Source organism: Pleurodeles waltl, chromosome 2_1, assembly GCF_031143425.1.
Source record: "Pleurodeles waltl isolate 20211129_DDA chromosome 2_1, aPleWal1.hap1.20221129, whole genome shotgun sequence".
Taxonomy (NCBI): Eukaryota; Metazoa; Chordata; class Amphibia; order Caudata; family Salamandridae; genus Pleurodeles; species Pleurodeles waltl.
The window spans coordinates 705,314,385-705,341,332 of NC_090438.1; the positions used below are offsets into that span (position 1 = coordinate 705,314,385).

The 26,948-nt window shown below is 42.6% G+C and overlaps 1 protein-coding gene across 6 annotated transcripts in view; it reads left to right on the top strand.

Moving 5' to 3' along the window:
• MAK (male germ cell associated kinase) overlaps window positions 1–26,948 on the top strand; it is a 420,577-nt gene that overhangs the window by 321,327 nt on the left and 72,302 nt on the right. For all 6 annotated transcript variants that reach the window (XM_069216975.1, XM_069216982.1, XM_069216967.1 and 3 more), the window contains one exon: window positions 18,126–18,242. In XM_069216975.1, coding sequence (XP_069073076.1) covers window positions 18,126–18,242 — 117 coding nt within the window. The remainder of the gene's footprint in view (window positions 1–18,125; window positions 18,243–26,948) is intronic.

Below are 26,948 nucleotides of genomic sequence, written 5' to 3' on the forward strand. Positions count from 1 at the left end.
TTACCCCCACAACCCCCCTGCCTCTCCAGACGCCCCCCAACATTCACGCCCCCCCTTGACACACACACATCCTTTTCCCCCAAACATCCACGCATGCATACATCCACTCACGCACACACACCTGCACACACTTTCAAACATGCACGCACACACGCATTCACAAAACACAACATACACGCACTCGCACCTCCATACATGCACACTCGCATCCAACACACAATACACACCTGCATCCACACACATACACACACACACAACACCCCCCAACCCCCTCCTCTGTCGGAGACCCGACTTACCTGTGTGCAGGGGGTCCTCTGGCAGGAGACAGGACAGGCGCTGCTGCCACCAGCAGTGTCTGCCAGCAGAACACTGCCAGCCGTATTATGGGTCGTAATACGGCTGGCGGCAGTCTACTGGCGTGGTGCTGCTGGTGGCAGCGGCGCCTCCTTACCGCCACCCGCCGGCATGGCCACAGCCGGATTTCTGCCATCCTTCTGGTGGAAATCCGTCTGTGGTCATAATATGGCGGACAGCTGGCGGACAGCTGGTAGCCGCGGCGATGGTCTTTTGCCGGCTGTCGCTACGGCGGTAGGCGTTTTTTACCGCCAGTATCAAAATGAGGGCCTAAATGTATTCCTTCCTGTTCAGTGTACTGGGTACTGGATCTGCAACTGAAAACTGGGCCTTTAAACCCTCATTGAATGATTCTGAAGTCAGTGTCGGCCTCATGGGAAGCATTGTAGAGACTGAGATTAGATACTGTATCAAATCCTCATTAAAACCACAGTAAAAATGAAATGTCCAGCCTGGGTTTTTACTGTGGAAAAAAGAACGACCTTGTACTAAAACTATAAAATCATCCCACACTGACAAAGTAAAACAAATAATGAGAAAGTATTCATCGGCAACAGACTTCTGTTTGTTATTTTGTATGCTGTTTGTGAAGTTAGACTGTTCACAAATATTGTTTATAAAAGGTATTGCTGACAATCCTATTTCATACGAAACAATTGACTACTGGTCATCTGTGAGATTTCAGTATCATGGCCAGCTCCAGAGCTATTTAGAGTAATAAGTTAATAACTGACTTTGTAAGTTATCTTGAGGGACTGCCTTCTGACCCTTCCACCTAAAATGTTAAATCATGATAGTGACTTCTGTGAAACATACTCCATACATACTGTATATGATTAATTCACATTGATATTAACTTTGACTAAACTTAACAAAGTTAATTTTTTGTGAGCAACTGATGGGTACTTGAGCTCCTGGTACGCATCAGTCTGGTTCTACTGATCTTTGCTGAAAAACCCCAACTTCAGGGGCCCAGAAGTATCTCGGAAGAAAATAAATGACAAGAAAGCTGTAGTATGGTCCCAAACGAAGGTGCATCTTTTGAAACAGTATCAACCTTGGCTACAGTCCCACTGCTTCCCTTAACAGTTTTTCTCATCTGCAAATTAAAGTGAGGTAGCTGGGTGTGCAATTTAATAACACATAACAGCAAATTCATAGTTGGCAGTGTTCACAGGGATAGATAAGGTAGGTGAGTAGAGGTTAATGGGAAATATTCTGGAGCGCTGCTCTCCCAAATTAGCATATACATCCTCAACTCATGTCAGGAATATTTTCTACATAACTAGTTACACAGAATTGTTCAGCTAGCCTCATAGACTGTGATCACAGGGAACATGGGAAAACTGAATGTGATCATGTGTACAGTGATGGATAAAACCTATGGGGGCTTTCATAATAACAACAATAGTGAGATAAGAGGAAAGATGGCGTGATGATCTGGGTCTGATATACTGGTATCGCTAGAGGTACCCCTTCACCTAGATCTCTCTCATTACTATGTAGCACTCAAAACATATTCTAGGTTTGATTACACATTGTCGGGGTGATGCTTGCTGGTTGATGTGGATGAAGCAGAGTAAGGCCCTATGATGCTTTTGAACTTTTTCCCAGTTATTGGTAGTATTAATGGATAGATACTTCATAATGAAAACACCCTCAACTCTAAAATCTATTACAGTTCATTGAAAATGACATTGTAACAAACAATTCAGTATGTGGAATGGGAAAATGGATAGTAAGGCATGCCAGTAAGGAGGTAATTTGTTGGTACATTATAGAAGCCTTTAGATTCACAAAGATGACGGAGGCAGTGGTGGGTAAAGTTCTAAGTGAGCTAAGTGAAATTGGAATAGTCCCAGTCAGTGCAGTCCCAGAAGGTAATAGCATTGTGTTAGACAGTTGAACTAGAGAACACTGAATACAGCATATCTAGTGTCAAGTTGTGGTAGTTTGACAATAGGAATAAGACTAGGGATGAGGGGGGATATGGGCAAGTAGGCTGACTCAAAAGGGTTTCATCTGGGATATTGGGGACAAACATGGTACCTTTCCACGCTCAGAGACACAATTTCAATGATACTACCAGTATCTCCATAAGATGGAGGGAGTGTTACCTTTGGAATGGAGGGATTTAAAGGTTTAAGTAACTATAGCTCCAAGAAGCAGAAGGCAATAAGTGTGGGTATCTGGTTGCACTAGACCCGGAAAAAGTCACATGTTGAGGCCCACCCACAAGGAAGAGTGGGCCACATATAGGGACCAATTTAGTCCAACTAATCTAAAATCTGACTTTACCATTAAAGAGGACTTTAACTTACAATTCATTTGAGTCCAAACAGGACATTCTACCTGCTGCCAATTAAAAGTTAACACTTGCTAAATGTAATAAGGTAACCCAATGTTATCCTATCAGAGAGGTAGGCCTTAAAGCAGTGAATAAACAAGTATAGGAGGTTTTTTTTACTACAGGGACATGTAAAACATAAAATCACACATCCTACATTTTAAATACAATGCACCCTACCCTATTGGGTGTTTAGGGCCTACTTTGAGGTGTTGGGGGGGGGGGGGGGGGGCTTACATGTATTTAAATGGAAGGTTTAGACCTGGCAAAACATTTTTGTTACCTCAATGCTTAAACATTAAATGGATGGCACAATAAGTGTTGCAGGCCCACTAGCACCAATGGTTACATGTAGTACCACTGTACTGGGGACGTTTTGTAATAGTACAGAATTTGAAAAGCGGTTGCAGTCAATTTACTTCTATATTAATTAATCCTAATCCTCCTTTTCTTCCTGAAAATCTTCCCCTCCATGTTATCCAAATGTTTTCTTTCTATCTAATAGCTCCAAATCTCACATAGAGCTCAGAAAGCCTTGTCTGAGCACACTCCCTCCTTTTTCATGGGACACACCCTCTTGCGTCTCTTCATTTGTCCTTGTAAGGGCTTTTAATCTCCTTAAGCATGTTACAAAGACCTGAGCTATAAACTGGAGTACCAGTTCAGTTCCCATAGTTTTTAGAATGCTTTTCTTGTCCTCCAACTTGCAAGCAGGCTTGTCCACACTCAGTAGTACACATACTTTTTGTAGCCCCAAACTATGCACTAGAACTGCCACATTTCCCCAGAATGTGAGGACAGTGTGTTAGATTTTTGGTGGTGCTCCTAGAACAATTATCGACCAGACATCTAGCTAGTTTGGCCCCTATGATCACATTTGTGCCTTTTTGTCATGGGCATGTGCTTAAGATATGGATAGTTGTACCTTTCTCTCTGCAGCCTCTCCAACAAGTGTCTGACGACGTGCTATTTTGTTCAACCTGACTGGCTTGTAGAGCCACCTGTATATAATTTTGTATAACATTTATTTCCTATTTCCATTTTGGCAAAACAGTTTTGTTTCATTGATGATCTTGTAATGTTCCTACTGCCCTGAAATTATGTTGCCCTTAGATGATAGCTGTGTAATTGCCTGGGTTGAGTTGGTGTGTATTCAACAGTTTTTTCAGATGGTGTTGTAGATCTGGTTCCGTTTCCTTTGGTCTGCGGGTGCATGACTCAATGTCTCATTTGTAGGTATCTGAACCTCCCCCCCCATCCTGAAGGCCATAAGCTTCCTGACCTGCTGAAGCAGTTTGATGATGCCATATAGTGGAAAAGGTACCCTGCCAAGATACAGACACCCCTCCTCTGTACCTTGAACGCTGTACAATCCATCCTTAGGGTGAGATAGGTGTTGTCTAGCAGGGAATGAAGGGTTATGGGTAGGAAGTAAATACACTTGAACATTGTTTTAATCACAAATCCTTAGTGACCTCAGTTACTGGATATAGATAGGTCCCCCTAAGTCTTATGCAGCCATGTGTCTTTCTAAATTGCCACTCTGAAACACTTCTGATCTATTTTGCAGCATTCCTTTTCTGTTTCTATGCAGAGCCATTCCAGCAGCTAGGGTAAGCGGGCTCTTTCGTAGCATTTGGGCTCCTTAGGTATATATGATCCTTGTTGCCATCCTATCAGTCGTTTTTCCCATGCCAAAGACAATTCATGCAGAATTGTTTTAATGTTTGCCGTCTGGACTGCAAGTGAAAGGGTGCACAACAAATATGGTGGCTTGAGCAGTACTATTACTCTCACTGTTGCTATCTTCCCCACCCACGATATGTTTTGTTTAATCCAAGTTAATATGTCTGATTTAATTGTACAATTGGCCCTCTGTATATTCCATGCTAAAATCTCCTGTAATGTTTTAGCAACCCTATAACCCAGTGGTTCCCAACCTGTGGTCCGGGGACCCCTGGGGGTCCGCGAAGCCTCCTCAGGGGGTTCGCGACTGCTTAGATAATTAAAAAATATTAAAAGATTAGGTCCCCAGCTTTCAGTAATGACTTAGTGGGGGGGTCCCCGGACTCCAAGAACGAGTCAGTGGGGGGCCCCGGGTTCCAGTAATCATAAAGTAGGGGTCCACAGAAGTCAAAAGGTTGGGAACCACTGCTATAACCAATTGTTCCATCTTCCCCCTCTACCCAGAGATCAACATGTAAGCTGTGGCACGAGCGTTCAAACCCTCCAGTTTCAAGAATTCAGTTTTAATACTCAACACTGCTCGAGTTTGATCCTTTATTTGTGCTGATACTGATGTGCCTGGGATTGTTATCATATGTTGTACATCAGCAGTAAATACTGTGGCTTTGAAAATGTCCACCTCTTGAATGTTTGACTTGTCCCATATTCATTGGCGTAGTAGCGTAGGGGGTGAGAGCGAAGGGCAGAGGTGACAAGGGGCACCCCTGTCTCTTTCCTTTTTTATGCAAATTTTATCTGTGAGTTAGCTGATGACCGCGAACCTTGCACCTGGGTTCTGATAGTTCTCCAGTATCTCCTGGACTGAACTGAATCGACCTGTGAGAATACAAAAAACTTCCCATCATAGTTCAATTTTAACTTGATAGGGTAGCTATCTAACACTGTGATACCCCTAATCACCAGTCTGTTAAGAGCACTCTTCCTGGGTAAGTATGTTTGAGTACGGGTTTAGGTAGAACAAAAGACTCACACCTCTGATAATCAGTTCCCCCTTTTTACATTTTTAAAAGCAGTTCCTGATATTCCCCTCTATTCATCACTTGGCAAGATGACTTACACAATACCTCCAGCAGCAACATCATTATCTCTGGGACAGTACAGACTCAGCCGCTACCACATGCTGTATCTTCCTACCTCCATGACTAGCCAGTCACCAAGTACATTACACATTTCTTCCTGCAGAGATGACTCCAAAATCTGCCCATGCACACCCAGTAGACTCAGCCGGGGTTATCCTGTGTATGTTATCCAAGTTCTCCAGTTTGGACTCCAACAATTTTATACTGTGTTCCAATTTAGATCTAAAGACCCCCAGGCTCTCCATAACGGAAAATAACTCTCCACACTTGGTCTCCAGTGCTGTCATTCATTTCCTCACTGCCAACTATTCTTTCTTCAATCCTGCCATTCTACTAGTAAGTCCCTCCAGTTTGTCTTCCATTCCCCTCACAACCCTTTCAATCTTGAATGATGTTTTCACTACCTCATCTCGCATTGCTGTAATCATGTGGAGGTATGTGTTCTCCTGGGGAAAAATCATGCTCCCAGTCTTTTTTAAATGAAATCACTGAAGGAGGAGTCAGTCAGTCAAGAAGCACACATTTCTATGGCTGCACTGTGTGTACCCTACTCCTCAATAGCAAGGAGATCCAAGTAAGTAAGCAGTCGGAAGTCCATTCCCCAATCCCAATCACAAAAATTTAAGGTTGATGTCAGGCCCCTAGCAGTCATATCCACTCACCTCCACTAGTCCCACGGGCTCCTGATCCCAGGTGGTGCACTCATGAACATCTGTAGTTTTGGGTCATCTGTAGAGCATTTAGCTTACGCTTTCTTCTCTGCTGTGTTCACTGCCAGACCTCTGACCCCACACTTTGTTGACTCTCACTGTGTCTGCAGCTTATGAGCCCTCTACCTGCTCTATTCCTCTAAGCTACTGTAGTACCACTCCACAATGCTGAGCGTCACAGGGAGACCAAGTGTGGCCTCTGAGCTCTCAGCTGATCCACACTTTCTCCAAGCACAGGTTCACACCAGGGGCTGCACACTGCCAGCAGAACAGAGCCACGTTCAGGAGTGCCTGGAAGGCACTGCCACCTGGGGTCTTAGTTTGCCTTGCCAACGGTTAATATTTCAGTGAATAACTCTACATCCAAGTCGAGGAGGAAGATTGGTCTACAGGACTACCAATGGGTAGGATCCCAGCCTGGTTTTCATGATGAAGCTATTACACACCTCTGTCATGATGTGGGTCAACATTGGGTGAGCAATAATGTTGCCAGTTATTCTTTTGAGGATATCTAGTAATAGTGGCACATACCTTTTGTACTCCACACCTGCAAAGCCCTCTGGGCCTTTGGTCTTTGATTACTTGAGGATGTTTATTGCCAATAAGACTTCATCTTGGGCTCCATATCCTCCTTATCTTTAGTGAAATAGCTATGGAAGCTGTCTAGGGTAACTTTCTCAGTAGAGGCATTTGACAATGCATCATTTCTTATTTCTTCTAAGAATGTCCTTGCTTGTTTGGTCCTTAACTTGGCTGCCAATAACCAATCTGCTTTGTTGCTTTCTATCGGGATGGGCATCTCCCTTTTAAAGTAACACAGAACGGCAATCCCTTCCTTGAGTAACTCAGCTGCATAATATATGGTTCCTGAAATGTATCTTTTGGATTTGCATGCACAGCCATCATGAATGCACACTCTGGCATAGGCGATCCTGTAAGTTATGAGATCCAGAGCATGGTTAAGTGGTTTGGAGCGACACACTAAGCTGATCCTGGAATTGACACTAGGCTACTCTCTGTGTCCTGTGGCACATACATTAAGCAATGATGGCAGCCTCCCATATGTTTTCAAAGTGAGTCCTCTTTAGGGTGGAAGTATTGCCTACTGGTTGCACTTGTGTAAAGTCCCACTTGAATGTAGTGCCCATACAACATGCTAACAACCAGAATTAACACAAAGTTTACTGTGTTTGTGGTGTTATTAGATGCGCTTCATGTTAAATATAAGTAAATGATTGACCAGACCTTTGGAATCCCATTTTGGTTGGCCCATAACACATTTGAGGTCATAGTTCATCCTCATCAGACAAAGAGGGATACTGTTAGCATGGGATTGAGGGGACAGCTAATGAAACTGAAGTGTTGGAGTGTAGTGACTGCTTCATTATAAAGACAGCAGTGACCATTTAGTGAAGGCCTACAGATTATCTCTCTTTGAGCACTGCAGCAGGGCAGATAGTGGGCAGGCAAGAGAATGGGAACGATTTTCAGGCAGGACCTTCCCTTTTGTCTCCCTTTCCCCTCCCAAACTCCTACCACCAAAAGGGCTGTTGATAGCTGGAGAAGGCTTGACACTTGATTGTGCTCTTCTTTTGGGTGATCCAGTTGGGGACACCTCTTGTCACTATCTGCTGAGAAAAAACTCATACGAGAAAAAGGCTGTGCCAGCTCCAGGGAGATGATATATACAAAGAGGACCTTGCCTCAAATCAGTTTCAGTCCTGTGATAGTAGGATCCACACCTCCTGTCCGAAAAATTACTATAAAAGCAGACTTCCGAACAACCACTGGATTCTACTTTCTTCAAAAAATCCAAAGAGCCAGGGTTGGAGTCTTGTACTCACCTCCCAGAGGTGAGATCATCACATGAAGTGAGGAGTTGTGGGTCTGTTGAGAGAGGAGGAGGAGTGTATGGGCCCTGACCAGGAGCATTGGGGCAACCTCAGAAATCAGACTATGAAGGGAGTGTAACCAGTGCTTACCCAACTTAGGAGTGCATCTCCCAGCCTCCCTGGCCTAGTATCAAGCCACTCACTCATTCTGCAAGAAGTGCAACCACTGATACACCTGAGTATTCTGTAGCTATAAGCGTAATTGTATCTGTTGCATAACTGTTAATATCTGAGTTTCTCCCTACACTAAGCCCTGGGACTCCTCACCTCGCTACTACTCAGGGTCATGTACTGAAGGGATGCACTTAGTGTTCAGTTTGAAGGACCATAGTATGTCAGGCTCTGAGACAACAGAGAGAAAATTCCCTAAACCCTCACAGGTGGGAGCCCAGTAACTCCTGCTTGCCCTGTAATCTCCAAATGGGTTCATGCATATAAAGCCCCTATTAATTGGATCTTGAGTCTAGCCAGGCTAGCATTGACAAAAAACGTATTTAAGTTCAAGGGTACTATCTATTAACAACAACATGGGACTTCCATGGGTAGTACCTTCATGCTGTCCCTTGCCTGTCTGTATGTTCACCATTTTGAAAAAGAGAATAAATGTGGCAACAAACCGTTAATAATACATATGACCATTTGGCATCGTTATATCGACAATGCATTTGTGGTCTGTCTTGGTGACATAAAGAGTGCCCATGTGTTCCTGGACTGGTTGAACTCTTGCAATGCCTTCTTGAAATTTACTATGAACATGGGCACTGACAAAATACCTTTCCTAGATGTAACAATTACAGTAGTAGAAGGGAAACTAAACAAAGAAAGTGTGCTCACAAAACCAACAGACAAGAACAGCCTGTTGGATTTTGAAAGTGCACATCCTCAGTCTCTAAAAGAAAATCTAACCATAGGACAATTCTTCTGGGTTAGACAAAAGTGTTCAGAACTGTGTAATTATAAAGCAGAGGTCAAACTCTTGACTGTGTTGGAGGACAAGCATAAATCAGTTAACATGTGACTAACATGTTTGGGTATATATAGTAACATCTTTAATGCAGTTAAAAAAATCACTACCAAACCCTAGCACATTATAAACGGTGGTAACTTGCACTTTGAAAAAACATTGTTTTCCTTCAAAAGGGATACCAGCTTACAGGATCTACTGGTCCATATGAGACCTGATCAGATTAGTCAGGAGCAACACACTCTTTGGGATCTTCCAAGAAGAACAGGACATGTTCCTTATGGAGGGTGTTTGGTATGCAGATTTACAACTCCGACCGAAACAAAAGACCTGGGCCTAAACAGAGGAGCCACACTAATTGCGTTTCAGAGAATGTGGTATATCTCATTAAATGCCCTAGTAAATGCCCTTGCAATAAAATGTATAGAAACATGAAGTCTAGGAAGGTGAAAGTCTGTATATACAAACATTTCAGCGACATTTGCTGCCCAAGCACTACACGTTTAACTGCACATTTCCTTGAAGGAAACCATTCTGAGAATGACCTCCAGTGGACAGTCATAGAGAATATCAAGATAACGCCCAGCATGACTAGAGTATTATTAGAACAAGAACAACACTGGGTATATAGATTACGTACCCACTTGATGGGACTTATTGATAACATACCCTGAATGCTTACAGTCATTTCAGGACATTTTGAAACAGTATGGATTTAGATGTTATGGCCACACTTATTCTCTTGTACATGCAGGGGTTCCTATTATCACTCCCATCATCACCCCTTTGAGACACTGTATGTACTACTTGAATGTATTTGTGACACAGAAACATATGGAGTATCTGTTTATTATGTGTCCACAATTAGAAAAAAAATATTTACCTCTAGTAACAAAATTAGAATTTTAAAGAAGTCCCCATGGAGATGTGTAAACCACTGCCAGTGTTTAGAAGCTCTTGAATATATATTGTGTCTTACGTTGGCACAGTACAAACTGAATACTTGTCACACTAATGAGAAGGCTTTTCTTAAAAAGAACCATTTTCGAAATTCATGACCTGGCATTTCGTACACCCATGGTCAGGCCCAACTCACCAGGACTCCATTTCCCATGAATCCGTTGACGGAATGTGGATGAGCGAACACTCGCTAGTGCAATGACACAGATTCTCCTCCATAATACCCTGCACTTTCCCAACCACTGAGTTAAAGGCAGCCAGCGCCTCCATCCACTGGTATCATCTGGGATATGACGGGCCTAAATAGATGGAATAGTAGACATGACACCCTTGACGTAAGTGGAACAAATGGATTTAGAGATAGGTGAACGATTGAAGGTATGAGCACTTGCTAAACCCATCTCCTGTATATTATCTTTCTCTTTACTGTGTTCCCTCTCGTAACTGCAATAGTGTGTGACTACAGCAGCATATCCCCCAGTCATCCCAGGTAGCATTTTTCCTGACAACTCAGCGTAGGCCATTTGCTTCTGATTATCATATAAACACAATACTGCATCCTTCGAGTTTCCCAGATTGAGTGATTATGGAAACCAAGAAAACACATGTTCGTATTTGGTTCTGTGTTATGTCTCTGTTTTGCTCACTGATTGGTTGAATATGAAACTGTACCACTAATGTGCATATCAAGATTAAAACCATACACAAGTCCATTGGTGTTTGTCTTTTACAGGATCCAGGACAAAAATTGTATGGGGAAAAAAAGGCAACTCTGACCTTTACATGCTATTAATGTTATATGTTGTGTATTTGTCCTGACAGAATTTTGTTAGGTTTACTGACATTTCCAAATGATTTTTTTCCAGGGCATATAGTTTATCCAGTCCGGATGAAAACCCAGGGCCCAATGGCCATTATACTTTAGGGCTGAAACATGTTGACTTCTTAGTGAGGTATAGTAGGATCATTATCTCCGTAGGCACCCCCCTCTTTTATTGGTTATTAGTCATACCAGGAGCAAATAAAGGGATACCTAGGTGTTCCAAGACAAATTTACTCTAAAACCCCAGCAGGAGAGTTTCCAGAGTGCTCCCTGGAATAAGGTTGAGACCATCCTGGTTTTTAGGGATCAGGGTGAGACCTGATGATGAAGCATGAAATCAGTAGGGTTTGTGAGGGGATAGCAAACAAAAAAGGAATTATTTTGACTTGTTACAGTCATGCCTTTTACCTTGTATAATAGGTTAGCTTTTGGTGTGGCAAGTTTAGATGGGAGGCCGAATCCTAGGTTTTTTCCCCTCTTTCCTGCCTTAGCTTTGTGTTGACGTTCAGGTCTCCCTTTGCTACCATTTTTGTGATTGCTTTATTGATCGCACACAGCCAAAGAGACATTTTTGGGAAGTACTGTGGCGCTGTAAAGCACAACACAGTAATATACCTCTCAGATAACATAGACAATCCTTCTGGTGTGGCATACTGTACCCTGTGAAATTATATGGGGAAATAAAGATTTTTCTCTAGGGCAGCATTTCGCAGACTGTGGTTCGTGAGTCGACTTTTAGTGGGACAGGAAAGTCCTGGTCTACTTGCAAGTAATATTTAAATTGATTGGCCCTGTTTGTACGCCAGAGCAAAGTTACTGAACTATGTGCCTAAGTCCAGTTTTACAACAACACCTTGCAAGTATTCCCAAGCAACACTTCAGGTGACTCTTCCAGTATTTGTTGCTGCTGTTGTTTTTTACTTCACAAAGCCATTTCAACATAGAATGTACTCACGTTATTTGATCCTGCACAACCAAACCACATATTTATGACTTTCACTGATAAGTTAAGAAATATATATGTGGCCTAACAGCCAGAGTTGCCAACTTTAGATCTGAGGAACCAGGTTTGAGTCCTGGCATGGGCTCAACATCCTTTGATTCTGAGCAAATCTGTTACTCTGCTGTACTTAAAATAAAATTAATCTGATTTGGTGTAATGTAATCTGTTGCTTGTTTAAAGAGCTCCAAATCTTTTGGCCCATGTTTGTAATATATAATACAACAATATGTATATTGACTGGTATCAACATAGATTTTTCAAAAGCTTTAAATGTCTTTAGTGAACAGATGCCACAGGCCAGCACTTCACTCTGAGAAGTGTTCCAGACTCCACTGCAGTTCATCATCTGCCACTTTTAAGGGCAGATCATTATTATGGCCTCAGTCTGTTACCATCGGGTGTGGTGAAGGTTGTGACATCTACAAACAATTGCTGTTATTACATTAAAAATTCACCTGAGACCTGGCTTGCTAAAGTGATGTGAAAAAGAGAATTGTCTAGAATTGTAGCTGAGGCACAATGGGAAGGAATAATGAGGCAATTCACAAACTTTGCCACTCAAAAACAGGGGAAGGAGACACACTTGAAGATCTAGAATTGTTTATTCTACTCTCCATCCCAATCTTTTTCAATAGACAGAACACATTAATCTTTTTCAATAGAGAGAACACATTACTCATTATGCTGGATAACGTTTGGGGATGGTGAGGTGCTGTCAGGCATCTTACAGGTGTACTCAAGCCTTGTAAATGCTTGGAAGGTGATTTTGAGCGCTTTACAGCATCCAAGAGAATCATTATTCTGACGTTTCGAGGGTTCTTGGTCCTAGGGTCCCAGAGAATTATGTTTAGCCATTGAGGTCCTTGGAGATTAGGATGATATCCCACATGCTCTTGGCAGCCAGACAAAAGGTTCTGTTGAAAGGAGCTCCACAGATATACTTAGTGAGTATCTGGCTTCAGAGATTATGGTTCTTTCTGGGCATGAAAAAGCTTGATTTTGAGGCTTGGGCTGCTCTTAGATGGTGTGACAGGTCCTGGGGCCCTATTCTTAAATATTGGAGCCATGGCTTAAGAGAACTGCTTAATATTACTTGGGATGTGGGTTAACAAATATGGTAAAAAGGCATGCATCAGACGGAGATGGGCTAACTAGCATGAACTTAAACTGATTTAAACATAGGTTTGGTGTAACGTGGAAGTGGTTGGGAAAGTCTTGGTTATCTGTTCCCACTGTGGTAGTGTCTGCCTTAAGTTGTTTAAAAAAAAGTAAGCTTGCAGTGAGCACAGCAAAGGATCTTTGACAGCTGGATATTACCTTGTTATTACACTTTAACGCTGCTACCCATCTTCATCCTGACCACCCCCTACACCCATGTCTTAAGGTGCAAAATTGAAAGTGTCCTGAAACAACTGTAGACAATATTTGAGATCTGGAAAAAGAGAAAATATGAGGAATTTCTAGTTATTACTGGTGCTTGACTGATTCTTGCAACAGAAAAGTGAAACAATCCTAGTACCTGTGTTACTGAAAACTTGTTAATGTCCTTGCCCCTCATGACTCTGTCTCTGACTGGTTTTCCCTTTAACTTGACCTGCAGTTAATGTTCCAGCCAGAGTTTTCCAGCTATGGAAGCAAGAAATTTCACCACCAAACAAAGCTTCATGATTGGCACTGTACTGCCCCGTTTTCTTTATTTTCTTCCTTCCTGTCATTCAACTTTGTCATATGTGCCCATGTCTCAAGCCTACCGGACAGTGCAGGCTGTCTGTTTGCAAAGGATTACTAAGAACTTACAGGCAATTACAGCCCCCTGATTGTTTACGTTGGTTGGCTTTGTTGACACTCAAATTTGCCTACTTCTTATTCAGTGGCTTTCCTAGTCCCCCTCTTGATTGTCCCTCTCCAAGAGCATAATCTCTTTATAATGTCTATGATTAGCTAGCTTCTGTCCTTCCACCGCTCATTTTTAGGTAATTATTTTGTTTACTTAAAAACTCCACGAGAATGCATGTGTCTTCTGCCCGGCTCCCTTGTGTTGCAGACTCTCTTCCGCGCTTCCACAGTAACAACAGGCTACAAGAATCAGACAATAGATGGCAACAAAGAAAGTGGAGAACAGAATATACAAGGGAATGTTGAGCATGGGGGTGTAGAACAAGACTGAGAAGAAATGCTGCAAAAGATTGCATCACACACCTTAACTAAATACTCTCCTTTAATTAGGAAACTTCTGCCTTTGAACGATTAGGATCATGCATTGCAGTAGGTAGCTATTTCTTGTTGCTGTGTGACTACCTGTTACTTCTCTCCTGTCCTTGCCAATATTGATTTGGGGCACGGTAGCTACTGGTTCCAGGAAGAGAGTGGACTGGAATGCAGGAAACGATCAAAGACTCATTCTCACGAAAAGAGCAAACACCAAAATCCCAGGGATGCAGGGTAACGCACAGACTCAACACAAACCTCTGACAACTGTGACTTTTATTGGCAAATAGTGCAAAATATTCCAGAGTGCGTGATGGAATTTTGCTTCCTGCTTTGTCTTCTAGTCTCCCCAAGTCATAATTGCACAATATTTGGCAGTAAGTTTTTCAGCACACATAAGCCTGTCTTAAATTTGTGGAGAAATACAGTGTAGTACACAACTTATGCAGGTCAGGTAAATAGCATATATCTCTTTCCCCCCATGGCCCTGCCAACCCCCCCCCTCAATTCCTCACCCCTCTATTGACTGCGGTCTGGATACTTCTGGTCACCAAACTTTGACAGAGAACAATTAATTCAGTTCCCCTCAACTTCTTCAGTCAAGAGGAAAGTCAAACATGATAGAATCAGCTGGAAGGTCCCCCCACTGTAGAAGTTTAACTAATGGACATTTGTTCCAGCTTTCTGCGGCACCATCTCCGCTTAAGTGGATGGTCTTCTTTCAAATAATCTGTTTTTATTGATTAAACACAGTTTGCCTTCGGACAGTTCCCATTTTTGATTGTTACCTGACTATTTTACATATTGAAACTATCCTTTGTATTAAGTTTAAAAAGTGCCCAGGTAGTCCTCATTCTGGTAGGACTGAAAGACTGCACCCAAAACAGAAGTGCAAGTAGGGTTGATTTATGGCTCTGCCAAGTTGTAATTCCCATAAAACCTTTATCGGGAAAAACCAGGAAAAATGTCTATAGGAAAAAGAAGTCAGGAGGAGTCAAAACATAAGTAAATAGGAGTGCATAATTCCACAAGTTGCGCCTCATTTGATCCTCCCCAATTTCAAATCGACAGATAATACTGACCTTGGGAAATACTGCAACCTTGGGTAATACGATGTACCCTGGTTGCATTATTGCATTAAGGTACTGGGGAATTTCTAATGAGGCCCCAATATTTACCCAGATGTCACTTTCCAACAAAGGCATTATATACTGAATACAAATAAATCCTAGAAATTCTGACTACCTTGTCTCTTGTGTTCATATTATGCTAACAAGATTGGGACCTGACACAGGTTTAGTCATGGGTGTGTGAATAAAGCTTTTGTTCTTTTAAAGTACACTTATTTAATGTACCTTGTGCAAACAACTGCGGGATAGGTATGTTTATGTAAGATTTACTGTATGATTATAAATTGTTACTTAAAAGTTTGGTTAGACTTCAACAGTTTTCAGACTCACCTATAGCTGTCTTAACCTTCAATGAATAGACTGAAAAGAGGTACAAATATGCATATGTTCCCTTAAGTAAACCCCGCTATAATTTATAACATTGATTCTTCACAGGAAGTCTGATACACACTCATTATGGCAACTAATGAATGTTTTGTTCTGTTCAGCGTGGGTGGTCTAAAGCACCAACTACTTCCCCGCTTCCAGCCTGTTTTCAACCTTACCCCCCAGGATCTCCTTAAAGCATAGGGCGATAGTGAGCATTTACCCACAGTTGGGGCCTCTGCCAAATTTGAACTAAATGAAGCTTTTGGAGAGCTCCTTTAGTGAAACACTCTCGATGTTGTTGGTGAGGCGACGTTGCTGTGAAATTAAGTACAAATTAGTTAAAAAGAGCTTATCATAGTACACATTTTTATAAGAATACACCAATTCAACTCCATCTTCTTGCTTATACCGCATATTAGAACCCTTTGAGTTTGTAGTATTTCTGGACCTTGAAATCATTCCTTCTTCCGTAGGATGGGAGTAGGAAGTCTGTTCCCCTCTGTTGAGGTATCTGATGGACTATAGTTGTCTTCCAGAATTGTAGCAGCCAGTTCCCAAATTCACCTTCAGATTCAGAAAACACTAGCATTACCATGATTTGCCCACTGCGGGGGACTCTAAACGCTTGGATACCTTTGTGACTTTTAGCGTACTTGGGTATACATGAATGCCTTTATCTTGATACCGGTAAGACTTGATAGCTCTGTGATCCCAGGAAAACAGAAAGGCGGATACCTGTGGAGCCGGAAGACTTCCTCTGCTCTGCACCTTGCTGTGTCAAGACAAAGAGAAATGGGCCTACAGATTGCTAACTTTGTACAGAAATGTTATTCCATTCTTTGCAGAGGTTTCTGATTATTTTGACTGAAGTGTCAGCATTGGTCCATTGCAAACATGATATTGCCGGTCTGCTCGAGCACCATCTCTAAGGCAGAGTTTTTTTAATCACATGCAGACCTCTAGAGTTTCCACAAGCGAAACCTAGGTTAACGGAGCCTTCTCAGTCTAAGCCTGTCAGAGACTACCTTACATATCTGACTTGTTTGCTTCGAGCCTCGGCCAGTGTGCATCTCCTGCCACTTATTGATCAAATGTGGTTTTCTTGTGTACTCCAGTTACCCAGACATGATATCTAACCTCATGTAGTATTGTTCCGTTAAAATCTTCTGATACATCCCTTTGGGTAACTTGTTCACTAGTTTAAGCAGCAGCCAAATCTCACTGTGCACAATTACTAGTCAGATTGTTTTTTCACCAAAGTCTAACGGTGGTTGGTGGCTAACAAATTTCTCATTATTTTTACCAAAGTAGTTTGGCCACACGTTAACTTCATTGCTGTTTGATGTGTTGTGTCTCTGTACTCCATAAATCTTCTTTAGAGTAAGTATTCATCTTGGCTGTCCTTCCTGAAAGCTGTGCTGATCATACCTTTAAGGATTCTTTTGGCTGTCAGTGGAAGATCTCGTTGACCAGCTGGTTGTGTGGGTGTAGCATTGGCACACGAAACGTTATGGAGACTTTCTCCCTTCACTCTAGAAAGGGAATTACTTAGTTTGGCATTTTGATCAAGTATTTTTTTGTGGAAATAATGCACACTTAGTATTTGCACGTGGAAGGAAATTAACAAAAGGCTCTTAAAACTAGTAAATTTTTTACACTTGCTTGGTGCTTGTGTGTTTTTACTTTGTCAGTGAGAAATGTTGCGTTTTTTTTTTTTTTTTTTTTTTTTTTTTTTTTTTACAAGTTCTGTAAACCATTTACATTTATCTTAAAAATAATCTTACTTAGGTTCATAAGACCTTCGGATCATATTTCCAGTTTGATCAGATGTCAGACTGTCAATTTTTACAAATGTCTCACAAACATATATTCAGTTTTTAGCATACTCGTTAAAATTAAAGAATATCAAAGGAAAACTCCTGTATATGGTTGAGAATTTCTTGGAAACTCGTAGGGTTAAAGGCATAGAAATGCCAGATACAAATGTACAAAACGTGCAGTATTGCCATTTAGGCGACTTTTGTCTATACACTATTCTGTATTTGTGTGGTATCTTTTTGCACACAGTTTGTGCAGTCAGAATTAGCTTTAGAGGAAGGAAGATGTAAAATTTTGGACCAAAAAAGTTTGGCTATAACAATTAAAAAAAACTCCTTTAAGAGCCACAAAAAGCATTGCTGCGCCCTGAACAGTAGATATAAACTGAACCATTTTCTCAGATTGAAACGTAAGCCTACATACTTTTCTGGTTGAGTAAATTGGAAAATAGAACCAGGTTCTGTTGGGTATTAATTCTTTAATGTAGGACTTAATGATATTGAGTTTTAATATTTTTAACCTTTCTTGGTTACCTAATTCGAGATTTGTATGTTTAAGATGAATTATTTCCTGTTAGGCATTTCAGTTTTTGTTGCAGCATTTCTTAGGGTACACAGACGGCTGGGCATGGATATTTGTATGAAAAAAAGAAACAAGAGCTGCTTCTCTTCAGAATGAAAATGACAGTTTTTAATGTTAACACAATTTTATGATGTTTACAGGATATTTTGGAGGGACTGCATACAACCCACCTGGGGGATACATTCCTTCTTTTCACAAAAAAGAGGTGGGATCGGCCGGACAGAGGATACAGCTCGCGCCCCTTGGAGCAGCAGCACGTAAGCATTTACTTATGATCTGCCATTGGTATCTGTTGTCTTTCAAGCCAATTGCAGGGGGGCAGAGCAAATGGAAGAAAGGACTGACATGCAGACCCCCTCTCTGGAGACCTTGCTTTTTTCAGTGCTCTCCTTGGCTCTATCTAGTGGAATAGTGTTGGCAATTAAATTAAACAAATTAGACAACTTTAGTTGGATGTTCGTGACGTGTGAGTGTGTTGGTGTGCATGAGTGTGTTAGTGATGTGCTGATATTTTCATTGTGTGCAGTCCAGTACACTTTTGTGTGCAGTCCAGTACACCTCGGCTTTGCATTACAGTCTCTATTGTCCCAATCCCCCAGAGCGTTGGGCCCTGTCTTGCAGGTACTGTCAGTTGACTCCAGGGATAAGGGGGCTGCTAGCGGACAGCGGATCAGGGTGACACAGTGGGCCTTGCACGCAGTGTTAGTGTAGTGATTTGCCCTAACTGGGCCACCAGGCATGGTTTCTCTAATGCTGTTTGACAAATTAGACCGTTTAGGAAAGCTAGAACATCCATGAATCTGGTGTTTCTCTCTTGCAAAGCCATTTTTTTTATTTAACTTAATACATGAGCCTTTCTCATGAGAACAGTCTTTATTATTCCTTTTTAGCTCTAGTCTAAGACAGTGGATGCATTATTGCTTGTGAGGCATTTTATTGATTTACAGGGGGCTTAGAGCTTGTCGATTTCTTATGATTGATTGGCTCAATCATAACCCTTATTTCCTTGCTCCTCTTTGGTTGATGCATGCTGGCTCCACTTCCACTTTGTGTGTTTTACCTCCACTGGATCATGGTTCAAGTACTGCTTCCATGCCCCATGTCCTTTCACTGCTCACTTTTTTGGACCTGCTTTTTACTTTCAGTTGCAAAACTCCATACGATGAGTGTATGTGTTTACTGGCCGTCTTTCCCCAGACCGCTCTGTTCTGTTGCTTGCCCCTTCCTGCGTTGTTGTGTGCAACTTTCCTCCTGCATTGGTGCTTGCCCTATCCCTCCCATGTTGTTGCTTAGCTCATCCCCCCAGACCCTCTCACGTGTTGATGCTTGCCCTATCCCTCCCGACCTGTCCAGTGTTGTTGCTTGCTCCGTCCGTCCTAACTCCTCCTTCTGTGTTGCTTGCCATGTCATTGCTAGTCCCATCATTATTGCTTGCCTTGTCCCTCCTGCCTCCCTATCATGTTGTTGCACGTTCCATACTTCCTGCACCCTCCTAGGTTCTTGGCCTGCCACTCCTGCTCCCTTCTCAACTTGTCTGGCCCATCCTTCCTGCCCTCTACTGTGGTGTTGTTTGCTCCATTGCTCCCACCACATCCTGCATTTCCCTATCGTTGTTGCCCAGTCCCTTCAGATCCCTCCTGCATTTTTGCTTGCCACACCATTATTTGCCCCGTTGTTGTGTGTGCCATCCCTCCTGACCCCTCCTGCGTTGTTGCCTGCCCTGCCACTCCTTCCTCTCTCCTGTATTGTTGCCTACCCATCCCGCCTGCCCCCTCCCTCATTGCTTACCCATACCACCTCTCCCACGTGGTTTTGCTTGCCCTGCCCCCCTCCCACATTGTTGATTGCCCATTCCGTGCCACCCGAAAAAAAAGTGAGATGATGCACCCAGCGTTGGCTGCATCATAGTATTACTTTCTTACTTTCAAACATGCTGCACAGTAGCCGCACAGCTGTACAGCATAGCTAAAAGAGTTTGACAAAGCCAATATCTCTCGCATAGGTGACACCTGTTGGTTTTGTCAGTGCTTGACTTAAACTTTTCAACCTCCTCATGTGACATGATGACTGATATGGACATCCAAATATGTATCTCCAATATTTCATTTTTGTTTTAATTGAATTTCATAAGACACACATATTACGGAGCCTAGTATACAGGGAGTGCAGAATTATTAGGCAAGTTGTATTTTTGAGGATTAATTTTATTATTGAACAACAACCATGTTCTCAATGAACCCAAAAAACCCATTAATATCAAAGCTGAATATTTTTGGAAGTAGTTTTTAGTTTGTTTTTAGTTTTAGCTATGTTAGGGGGATATCTGTGTGTGCAGGTGACTATTACTGTGCATAATTATTAGGCAACTTAACAAAAAAAAAATATATACCCATTTCAATTATTTATTATTACCAGTGAAACCAATATAACATCTCAACATTCACAAATATACATTTCTGACATTCAAAAACAAAACAAAAACAAATCAGTGACCAATATAGCCACCTTTCTTTGCAAGGACACTCAAAAGCCTGCCATCCATGGATTCTGTCAGTGTTTTGATCTGTTCACCATCAACATTGCGTGCAGCAGCAACCACAGCCTCCCAGACACTGTTCAGAGAGGTATACTGTTTTCCCTCCTTGTAAATCTCACATTTGATGATGGACCACAGGTTCTCAATGGGGTTCAGATCAGGTGAACAAGGAGGCCATGTCATTAGATTTCCTTCTTTTATACCCTTTCTTGCCAGCCACGCTGTGGAGTACTTGGACGCGTGTGATGGAGCATTGTCCTGCATGAAAATCATGTTTTTCTTGAAGGATGCAGACTTCTTCCTGTACCACTGCTTGAAGAAGGTGTCTTCCAGGAACTGGCAGTAGGACTGGGAGTTGAGCTTGACTCCATCCTCAACCCGAAAAGGCCCCACAAGCTCATCTTTGATGATACCAGCCCACACCAGTACTCCACCTCCACCTTGCTGGCGTCTGAGTCGGACTGGAGCTCTCTGCCCTTTACCAATCCAGCCACGGGCCCATCCATCTGGCCCATCAAGACTCACTCTCATTTCATCAGTCCATAAAACCTTAGAAAAATCAGTCTTGAGATATTTATTGGCCCAGTCTTGACGTTTCAGCTTGTGTGTCTTGTTCAGTGGTGGTCGTCTTTCAGCCTTTCTTACCTTGGCCATGTCTCTGAGTATTGCACACCTTGTGCTTTTGGGCACTCCAGTGATGTTGCAGCTCTGAAATATGGCCAAACTGGTGGCAAGTGGCATCGTGGCAGCTGCACGCTTGACTTTTCTCAGTTCATGGGCAGTTATTTTGCGCCTTGGTTTTTCCACACGCTTCTTGCGACCCTGTTGACTATTTTGAATGAAACGCTTGATTGTTCGATGATCACGCTTCAGAAGCTTTGCAATTTTAAGAGTGCTGCATCCCTCTGCAAGATATCTCACTATTTTTGACTTTTCTGAGCCTGTCAAGTCCTTCTTTTGACCCATTTTGCCAAAGGAAAGGAAGTTGCCTAATAATTATGCACACCTGATATAGGGTGTTGATGTCATTAGACCACACCCCTTCTCATTACAGAGATGCACATCACCTAATATGCTTAATTGGTAGTAGGCTTTCGAGCCTATTCAGCTTGGAGTAAGACAACATGCATAAAGAGGATGATGTGGTCAAAATACTCATTTGCCTAATAATTCTGCACTCCCTGTATATCCACTGTTTTACATTTGTTATTTCACATTCCTAACTGCGCTGATATATATTTGCCTTACAGATTATTATTACATAAATTATTGAAAACAAATTCAGATTTACAAATCAAAGTTAATAACATCACATGTGGAGGACCAGTATTTTTAAAAAAGAGTAGCAACAATACTAACGTCTTGAGCATTTATGATTGTTGTGTGAAGGGCTAAAGGAATCCATTTCTCCTAAAAAAAAAAAAAAAATTGTGTGAGGTATAAGATATGGAGCTGTGAAGTGTTCATAAATACTTCATCTCCTAAGGGCATAAACCAAATATATCTGGGAGCTGTATGCTGAACTGAGCTGTACAGTGAGCCAAACACTTGTCTTCATGTAAACTTTTACACTACCACTCAGTCTATTTATCTTTTACCTGAAATTTTTATGTAACATGTGTTGTCTTGGTTATTTCTGTCAGAATGCCAATGATGCCTTATTTTTAAGTGTATGTCGCTAACGGAAAGATCAGCTTTCAAATTAGGTCTGAGGTGTTCTATATACACCAGAGAAACCTCTCATGGCAACTTCTTGGGAGTCGCCAATTTCCAAACTGCTTAATAATCTAGAGTACTCTGACAAGGTATTGATCATCAGTGTATGAATTAACTGAGTGAGGATTTCACAGTAGGTGAACCTATGTTCACTACGTTTGATCCATTGTATAACTTTAAATGTTGAAACCCAGATAATTTGTGGCCAGTACGGCAAATTTTGTGACATAAGCAAAAGTAAAAAACAAATAGTTTAATGTACAGAACAAAATGTAGGTCTGAAGTACACAACAATGACATCAGTTGGCTGAGCACCCCTGCAATCTTTTGACTTGAACAACAGAGATGAGCAACAAAACAAATGTTCCTCTTCGTCTAAAATCCATTTGTAATTGGTTAACCTTTTAGATTTTGAGAAAATCATTATTTGCTCATACGTAAAAAACGAATTCTACAGGATTGGATCAAATGAAGAGTTTATTCCCCAAATGTTATTTGATAGTTTTAGAGCCCAGCGTATTTACTCATGTTTTTCATTCTGAACCAGTTGTGGAACAAATCTTTAAAAGCTTCACCCTAGAACTATCATTTTAGGTTTGGCTTTTGAGTTTGGCCATTTATACCAAATCTATAGTTGTAGAGCAAAAAGCTCTAGAGGCTTTTTGGCTATGAAAACAGAATGCATCCTTCTGTATGTTCCCAGTGGTCAATTTTAATGTTTTGGTGAAATTAGTTGTTGAACCATGTGAGCATCCTCCTTACAAGAGCAGTACATGTCTACCTTGCTGTCCCACTTAAAACATTGCCCGCGATGTTGAGTTTCATATTAAAATGATCTCTTAAACAATTAAAACTAGAAAGTTGTTTTTCATAAATATAGCATTTATGAAGTGTAAAGTAATCCACACCTTTGATGAACATAGTATGAAATATAGCCACCAGCAAAGTATACGAATCGTTCACTGCAAAACTCAGTAAATTATTTATTTTACAATTCAGTATTGCACAAAATTACCTTACACATTATTATTACCTCCCATTCCTGTTAACAACATATATTCCACATTTACAAAACGTTAGCTTGTGACTGTGTGCCAAGTTAACATTGTGCAGTGTGAATTGTTTGGCATTTTTACTCCACTTCTCATTCAACAACTTAATGTGTTCATTAAGCATGGTTATTCTGACAGCCACCCTCTGTTGTAGGCAATGTTGATCTCCTTGGATTTGAAGTTTGGAAATGTCAGCTTGGTCTGTAATTTATCAAGACTTCCTTCATAACTCCAATATTTTTTTAGGGTCTCTTAGCAAGGTGTTTGTGAGATTATGTTTACATTTAATAGACTTTGTACAATTCAGTGATTACTTAAGGATAATACATTCTTTCATTCACCTATGGCATTGTTACCTTTACTCTGCAGATTAAAAAACAAATGACATTTTTCTTTTTTTCAATTGCACCAGCACATCTCATTTTTTTATGCCGCTTGCCTTGATTCCTCTTATTAATTTGTATCATTTTATAATGCCAGTCCCATATATAAACTTTGCTCAATTAGTGATTATATGAATTTGTCACATTTATCAACGTATTTGACAAAAGAATGGATCGTTTTATCTTCTGATACCAATAGGGTATGATAAGATTTGCTTCCCTTTCTTATTCTTAATATTTGATCAACAGTCACCAAGATATTTGCCTTTCAAATAGATTGTTTTCTTTTGCTAATTCCATCATAGAATTACATTTTTTCAATACCAATCTTATGGGCTGCCCTTGTTCGACTTCCACTAGTTTGATTTTGTGCTTTAAGAATGCTTAGCCTCTTGTACACTTCATGTTCATGGTGACGTCCATTGTGTCATTAATCACACATCCTCGAATATAGCCCATATCTGAAAAAGACTTCTAGTGCAGATTCCTTACCTTAGAATTATCCCCAGGCATCGGACTGGATCTGGAATTTTTTTGTGAGCAGTAACCCTGAGCACCAGTCGGTGTCATTGTTCGGCTCCGCGTGGCATCATCCACGCCAGAAGTGCTGTGCATTGTGCCTTTATAGGTGCCATCTTAGTACACTGATGTTAGTTCTTCTCTTTCTGTGTCAGTCAGCGCAGATCCGAAGAGAGCTGCCCCTAGTGACTCTTTGACTGTCTTTTTTTCGTTTTATTTTTGTTTGTTTTTTTGTCATTGTTTTTTGAGACTTGTCTCCTGGTATGGCACGGGATGTCCAAAAGGAAGACTATTCAAGCCCTGCAATACCTGTCACAGGGAAAGGTCAGTGATGGACCTGCACCTCGTCTGTCTCTGGTGCTGTTTGCGTGACCACGGTGCCTAGATAAGCATAGATTGCCGTGCTATGCACCCCAAGGCCCTAAAGGAGCGATCCCTCAACTTCCTTGCCACATCTATGTGCGACGGCGCAATAGTTTTAATCCCAATGGAGAGGAAGGTCACAATATGGGTAGTGGAGCTATATATCTACTTCGCATTGAGGTCTTTGACTTCACCCCATGCATCAGAGTAATCTGACAAGACAAGTGTAAAGAAATGGCTCCCTGTTGCAGTTACCCCCCACTTTTTGCCTGATACTGATGCTGACTTGACTGAGAAGTGTGCTGGGACCCTGCTAATCAGGCCCCAGCACCAGTGTTCTTTCACCTAAATGTACCATTGATTCCACAATTGGCACACCCTGGCACCCAGATAAGTCCCTTGTAACTGGTACCTCTGGTACCAAGGGCCCTGATGCCAGGGAAGGTCTCTAAGGGCTGCAGCATGTATTATGCCACCCTAGAGACCCCTCACCCAGCACAGACACACTGCTTGCCAGCTTGTGTGTGCTAGTGACAACAAAATGAGTAAGTCGACATGGCACTCCCCTCAGGGTGCCATGCCAGCCTCTCACTGCCTATGCAGTATAGGTAAGACACCCCTCTAGCAGGCCTTACAGCCCTAAGGCAGGGTGCACTATACCATAGGTGAGGGTACCAGTGCATGAGCACTGTGCCCCTACAGTGTCTAAGCAAAACCTTAGACATTGTAAGTGCAGGGTAGCCATAAGAGTATATGGTCTGGGAGTCTGTCAAACACGAACTCCACAGCACCATAATGGCTACACTGAAAACTGGGAAGTTTGGTATCAAACTTCTCAGCACAATAAATGCACACTGATGCCAGTGTACATTTTATTGCAAAATACACCCCAGAGGGCACCTTAGAGGTGCCCCCTGAAACTTAACCGACTGTCTGTGTAGGCTGACTAGTTCCAGCAGCCTGCCACACTAGAGACATGTTGCTGGCCCCATGGGGAGAGTGCCTTTGTCACTCTGAGGCCAGTAACAAAGCCTGCACTGGGTGGAGATGCTAACACCTCCCCCAGGCAGGAGCTGTAACACCTGGCGGTGAGCCTCAAAGGCTCACCCCTTTGTCACAGCACCGAAGGACACTCCAGCTAGTGGAGTTGTCCGGCCCCGGCCCCCACTTTTGGCGGCAAGGCCGGAGGAAATAATGAGAATAACAAGGAGGAGTCACTGGCCAGTCAGGACAGCCCCTAAGGTGTCCTGAGCTGAGGTGACTCTAACTTTTAGAAATCCTCCATCTTGCAGATGGAGGATTCCCCCAATAGGGTTAGGATTGTGACCCCCTCCCCTTGGGAGGAGGCACAAAGAGGGTGTACCCACCCTCAGGGCTAGTAGCCATTGGCTACTAACCCCCCAGACCTAAACACGCCCTTAAATTTAGTATTTAAGGGCTACCCTGAACCCTAGAAAACTAGATTCCTGCAACAACAAGAAGAAGGACTGCCTAGCTGAAAACCCCTGCAGAGGAAGACCAGAAGACAACAACTGCCTTGGCTCCAGAAACTCACCGGCCTGTCTCCTGCCTTCCAAAGAACTCTGCTCCAGCGACGCCTTCCAAAGGGACCAGCGACCTCTGAATCCTCTGAGGACTGCCCTGCTTCGACAACGACAAGAAACTCCCGAGGACAGCGGACCTGCTCCAAAAAGACTGCAACTTTATCCAAAGGAGCAGCTTTAAAGAACCCTGCAATCTCCCCGCAAGAAGCGTGAGACTTGCAACACTGCACCCGGCGACCCCGACTCGGCTGGTGGAGAACCAACACCTCAGGGAGGACCCCCGGACTACTCTACGACTGTGAGTACCAAAACCTGTCCCCCCTGAGCCCCCACAGCGCCGCCTGCAGAGGGAATCCCGAGGCTTCCTCTGACCGCGACTCTCTGAAACCTAAGTCCCGACGCCTGGAAAAGACCCTGCACCCGCAGCCCCCAGGACCTGAAGGACCGGACTTTCACTGCAGAAGTGACCCCCAGGAGTCCCTCTCCCTTGCCCAAGTGGAGGTTTCCCCGAGGAAGCCCCCCCTTGCCTGCCTGCAGCGCTGAAGAGATCCCTTGATCTCTCATAGACTTCCATTGCGAACCCGACGCTTGTTCTAACACTGCACCCGGCCGCCCCCGCGCCGCTGAGGGTGAAATTTCTGTGTGGGCTTGTGTCCCCCCCGGTGCCCTACAAAACCCCCCTGGTCTGCCCTCCGAAGACGCGGGTACTTACCTGCTGGCAGACTGGAACCGGGGCACCCCCTTCTCTCCATTGAAGCCTATGCGTTTTGGGCACCACTTTGAACTCTGCACCTGACCGGCCCTGAGCTGCTGGTGTGGTAACTTTGGGGTTGCTCTGAACCCCCAACGG